Here is a 6,302-nt window from a genome sequence, read left to right as displayed (position 1 = left end):
TCTTAACGCGCTGAACACAAGCCTTCAGGGGCAAAATGCAGTGATACGCCAACTGTATTCACACATCATCGCCTTTCGGACCAAGCTGCTACTTTTCCAAAGGCACCTGTCACAAGCGCAGCCCAATACCACACATTTCCCATCGCTGCAGGAAATTATGACTAGTTTCCCACAGAACAATATCAGTGCACAAATGAGGAGGTATGCAGCAGACATCTCATCTCTGGTTGACGAGTTTCAACAGTGCTTTCGAGATTTTGCAGCTATTGAAAAGGAGATCACGCTTTTTTCCTCTCCTTTCTCCGTGGACCCTGATGACCACCTGCAGCTGGAGCTCATTGAGCTGCAGTGTGACGCCGAGTGTCGCAGTCAGCACCAACAGCTCCCTCTTGTCAACTTCTACCGCCAGCTGGATGAAGGCAGGTTCCAAGAGATTCGAACATTCGCTAAGAAAATGCTGAGCTTGTTTGGCTCGACATACTTGTGCGAGAAGACATTCTCAGTCATGAACATTAATAAGAGCCGCGTGAGGACGAGACTAGGTGACTCTCACCTGCGTGACGTCTTGCGCATCAAAACCACTGTTTTTGAGCCAGACCTGGACTGCATACTGCAGTCAAGATCTCAGTATCACCCTTCACATTAGTGCAGGCAAGATTAGTCCTCTGAGGTGAATAAATTCTAAAATCTCAGTGAATTGATTTTTTTGTGATGATCAAAACCACAGTTTTGAATATGCACTGACCACTGTTTTGAATTTAGAAGTTTACAGTGAGCATTTAATAGTGAATAATATGTAATGTTTCAAATGAACCTAGATATGTTTAATCTTCCCAAAAGTGTTTTTTTCCAGACAGACTTTTTCTTCATTTTATGTGGTCTTCAAATATGAAAGGCAGAGTGATTTTGGTAAAAACTTGAAAATGAAAAAAAAAGTATATAAAAAAAAGTATTCCATTTGCAATAAAAATTTCCTAAAATAGGTCATTTGTATTTAATGTTAATGGTTCAAAGAATGTCAGGCTGAATGGTCGGCCCCCACACATGTTCACCTTACCAAATCTGGCCCTCTTTGCAAAAAGTTTGGACACCCCTGGTCTAGACCTTACTTTGTAAAGTGTCCTGAGATCACTTTTGTTGTGATTTGGCATTATACAAATAAAATTTGATTTGATTTGATATAATGGCAAACACCTAATGATAAAAAGATATTTACTTTGTCAAGGTATCCCATTCTCCATCTCTAAATAATCACTCTCATGCATCAACATCTTTCAAAGCACTGCCACATACAGCCATAAATATTTGGAAGGGTTGTTTCTGCTGTTAAAGAAACAGGAAACTCAAACTAGTTAAGGTGTAGACCTCTAGTCTGAGTAATAATGAGAGAAGACAACTTTATTTCTGGCAAGTGTTGACTACCAGAAAACCAGATTTTTTTTAAAACCATTAAACATTTCAACTATTCACTACTCTATAGGATTTTCCCTACCATAGAAAAGCATAGGTGCAGCACATAAATGTATTTGTGGAGGTTAAGTTAAATGAATGTAAAAAGGCGTCATATCAGAATGAATGTAAAAACAACAGTGCACTGAAATATAACACAGAGATGGCTTGATCTCAAAATAAAATGTAAGCTGACAACAGGAATGACCTGTCAATCAACAGTCAGTGTTTGGACAAACATTTGTGTGATTGATTAGCTTGGCAATGCTGCCAAACAGCTGACTGGATATTTCTCTGTTCCGCCAACTCAGGATGGTAGTTACAGCCATCGATAAGGTTAGCCTCCACAAAGAACACATGAAGTAGTTTATAACTTTGCTTGTGAGTAATTTTTGTGAATGCCAACAGTAGAAATAGCAGAATGTTGCCTATTGCTAATGCAGCTAACATGTACTGAATTAGCAACCCCGACTCAAACCCGGGGCGCCGGGGGAAGAGTGCTGTGCCTTAACCACTAGCCTACCAGGGACGGCTGAATCTATTACATGAGTAGCTGCTGATAAATGTAGATAGTGTGTTACCGGTTGGCGTAGTGCTCAATCCGAGTGTGTGTGTCATCATGTGACAACTGAGGGGATGATCCAGGCCTGTGACAGACAGAAATAGACATAAAAAGAGAGACAGAGCTCATGAATGCAACCAGAAGGGACTTTTCAATCTCAGCACACAAGAACAAGCCACATTAATCCACAGGAGACCCATGAAGGGAGCGACAGTACAAGGCACAGATGTGTGGCAGAGTGAAATGCTCTGTAAATAAGCTCCCCGCTTGGATCATGCACTCTCAGCATGGAATACATTTGCCTTCACTTCAAAAGAGGCATCGGATCTAAGATGTCACACCTCATTTGCTGAGGGAAAGATCAGTTTTTTGACATCATTAAACAGGAGGTTCTTAATGATTCTAACTATTTTTCCTGCAGTGTTTTAGTCCTTGAGAAATGAGGATATGACTCTTTAAAATCCTGAAAACGTGTCTTTACATAGGCACCCTGGCATTTGGTAGTTTTACCTGTTAAGAGCCCAGAAAGATAGTGTGTTTACTTGAAGGATGAATTAATGGATAAGAAAAAAGTCAGGGTAATTCAAAAAACTAATGTATCCCTAGCATTCAAATTACAATTCCTAAGATATGTGTTTTTTTTTTTTAACTAGGTTTTGTTTTTCAACCATTCCTTAAGCGACTGAAAAGAGACTGATGGGGTATCACCCTTGACTTTTGACAGAAACTACTCATCCTGACTCACAGATCTGCAGGGCAACAAGGGGTCAAGCAGCAGCAAAAAACTGCAAGATGCAAACCCACCACCACTACAAGCACAATGACCCTATACAATAAAATGGGTGGAAGTGAAGTGTGTGTGTGACAGAGAAAAAAACGGTAATTAAAAGAATAAAAAGAAAACACTATGTTTGCATGTGTTTAACGTAGGAATATTTGAACATGAAACTGACAGAAAGCAAACATGCACATGCAGAATGTGTGTGTGTGTGTGTGTGTGTGTGTGTTGTGCATGTGCAAGCCAGGTACTCACGCATGGTCTACGGGCCAGAAGTTGATCAGAGTGACAGGACTGCAAGACAAAAAAAAAAAAAGTGACATCATGACAGAAAGTGGGAGGACATTGCAAAGCAAGGCATGGTGGGAGCTGTACTATGGAAGGAAACAGACAACATGGGGAGATGAAACTAGACTGAAGACAGTGTGATAAAATACTATGAGTCACATACATGAATGGAAACACACACACACTAACAAACTTTCACTGATGATAAGGAATTGATTTTTGATCAACCTGCTTGTTTAAAAATAAAAACAAAACAACAACTAATGAGCAGACAGCAAACCATCTCAGATATAACATAACACTCATATAATGTGAGATATCCAACTGTAAGGAGTTCACATATAATATATACAGGATGTGTGTTGTTGCATCATTGGACTACAAACACAAATGTAACAGCTAAAGCTATAATTTTTTGGCATTTTGCCAGAAAATTTAGGATAAAATTGATTTGTTTCTCAAAAACAATTCCAACTGACTAATTTGTGCAGCTCTAGAGTTGTTGCATCCATCCATAATCAACATTAGCAAAATGCCATTCCACATTCAAGGCTCTCAGCAGTTGCCAGGCAACCAGGGTAGACTCTGGGAAGTAAATATTCCTTACCAAGAAATAGTCTAGCACATAACCACTGGCAAAATACAAAATGGTAAACTGCAGTTTTTACACTTCTGTTTTTGTACAGATTAAACTAATTAAATATGAAGTGTTAATTACTGAGCTTTAGAGGACCTGGTAGGATGATTTTGTCAGACCTGAAATTCATCCTCGTGGCTACGCCCTTAGCTCTGTAGTACCTGTAACATGTCTTGCTAAGACATATTTTGGTAATATTTATGCATGTTATAAAGAAAGCCTTTTTTTAACTCTTAATTATCAGCATTAGTATCTGCCTCATAAAAAAATCCAAATCCAGTCATAATTTTGAACCATATTACAAGAAACACATGAGAACACATCAGCACTACACAAACACTATCACAGCCAAATCTCTCTTATCAAACTATGGCTACACTGCTTTGCATGAATGGGTTTAAATAAAATGTCTTTACAGAATCAGACACTTGCTAGTGTGTTTTGATTAAGCGTGTGGACCCTCTTGTTGGAGTGTCTCTCAATTTCTAGTTTCTCTTCCTGTTTGCAAAACTCACGTTTCCATGTTGTCTCCCTCCAGGATGGTCTGGACAGGCAGGTAACCCATGCGTGGATGTTTGGCAAAGTAGCGTTTGGTTCTGAACTTGTTCTTCAGCACCTTGGCAAAGTCCCTGACATCCTCCCCTGATGTAGTCTGGAGAGAGACAGAGCACAAAGCTGCCCTTGTTTACTTGGGTGTGGGCCACAGACACCTTTTAGAACACACATTTGTTTACTTCATGCCCTTGATTCACACATCCAGTGAAGTGAATGCCCTCATTGTCAGGTCTGAGTGTGTCATTACAGTTACAAGAAAAAGGAAACAGATTTATGACTAGTGTCTGGGCTAAAGCAAATTCCACTTTGACCATATCTATACAAGTAGGAAGTTAGATTTAAAGCTGCAAGAATGACTTTTGGCCACTTGGGGCGGCAGAACAAGCTGCAATCACAAGACTGATCATCACCTTAGAGTTGTTGACACCAACATGTTAATTTCCACATTCAGCAAACACATTATTCATCTGAAGTTGATGAATACTGAATTAATCCAAAACCAATAATTACTCATATTTTAATTCTGTTTTGGTCTCCACCAACTCCTGAGACAAATGTTTGGAGCTAAAACAAGAGCAACAGAAAATCAACTGACAATTAATTAATAGTAAAAACTCCAAACCTTCACTGGTTCTATCTTCTCCACTGTGGAGAATATCTTTGGGTTTTTGACTGTGGGATAAAATAATACACTTAAAAGATGTCACCTTGGGATTTTGAGAAACCATACTGATCTAAAAATGTGCTTTGTAAACACAGTATTGCTCCTTTTTGTTGGGGATTTTAGTTGTTGGGTTATCAGCCCTCATCTCATTGTATGTGGACAGACCACACAAATCTGAAAGCAGAAATGTATGGAAGTGAATCCTCTCCAAAACCTTTGAGGGTACACACACCACATATTGAGCTTTACATTGTTTTGCAGCTCAGCATTTCAGAGTTTGGTATCACAGATTTGCAAGTGTAGAATCAGATATGAGAGCATAATCCCAGTCCAGCGTTCGTTTCTAAACTGGCACTCTCAAACTGGGTTTTGTGTGAAAGTCTGTCAGCGCCAAAACATTTTGAGAGCTCACAAAACATGTTTTAACTGCTATCCAGGCATGGATTTGTAAGGGCAGATTGGAGAGTGTGGGAGGACAGAGTCCTGTGCATAACAGATGACTTGAGGGAGCAGTAGGGATCCTCCCTCAGTCTCAATAGTTGACTGAGATCCCATGCTACTGCCATTCCAAAGGATCGCCAATATCTTGCCCTTGAGTCTGAATCTCTTACCACAGCGTCCCTTGTCATTCAGATGGTGACGGACAGTGTGAGCTGACACTGCTGCACCCTGTGCCTGCAGATCAGCTTGAATTTGTTTGGAAGTTGATCAAAGTTCTTTATCCACCATTGGAACAATCCTTCGTTGCAGTCTGTCATCTGTTTTTCTCTTTCATCCACGTCCAGGGAGAGTAGCTACAGCGCCATGGGCTGTAACGTCTTGACAATGTTGTGTACAGTGGACACAGGAACAGCCAGATCTCTGGAGATGGACTTGTAGCCTTGAGACTGTCCAGGCTTTTCCACTGCTGTGGTTCTCAAATCCTGACAATTCTCTGCTCTTCTTCCTTTTCTCCATGCTCAGCGTGGTCCACAAGACACAAAGGTTGAGTCAACTTTTCTCCAATTTTAACTGGCTGCCAGTGTGATTTCTATATCGCCAGCACCTGGGGCCTGTTGCACAAAAGTAGAATTAAGACATCCAGGATAAATGACTGAGCTGAGCTCAATGAATCCAAAACACGTGCGTCCAGGCTTAATTGGTTGCACAAAGACCAAGCCAGGATGAGCAGACACGGATTCATCAAGCCAGGTGTAACCAATCCTGGATATGTGCGCGTTCACGGCTCACTCAAATAGACCCGCCACCGATCACAGATTCACTGATTCACCATGGCAACTAGAGCGGCGTACTTTTCCCCGTCGGAGGCACAAATCCTCATGGAGGCATACGAGGAGGTCAAAGAAATAATTAAGAAGAAAGGCAACAC

At 40.7% G+C, this 6,302-nt stretch overlaps 1 protein-coding gene across 1 annotated transcript in view; it reads right to left on the bottom strand.

Moving 5' to 3' along the window:
- The window catches only part of LOC109968814 (dystrophin-like), a 345,011-nt gene that overhangs the window by 16,899 nt on the left and 321,810 nt on the right, over nt 1-6,302 (bottom strand). The window contains 3 exon segments of the mRNA XM_020615347.1: nt 2,031-2,096; nt 3,045-3,083; nt 4,230-4,366. Coding sequence (XP_020471003.1) covers nt 2,031-2,096; nt 3,045-3,083; nt 4,230-4,366 — 242 coding nt within the window.

Source organism: Monopterus albus, unplaced genomic scaffold (assembly GCF_001952655.1).
Source record: "Monopterus albus unplaced genomic scaffold, M_albus_1.0 scaffold163.1, whole genome shotgun sequence".
Taxonomy (NCBI): domain Eukaryota; kingdom Metazoa; phylum Chordata; class Actinopteri; order Synbranchiformes; family Synbranchidae; genus Monopterus; species Monopterus albus.
This window is presented reverse-complemented; position numbering and strand designations above follow the sequence as displayed.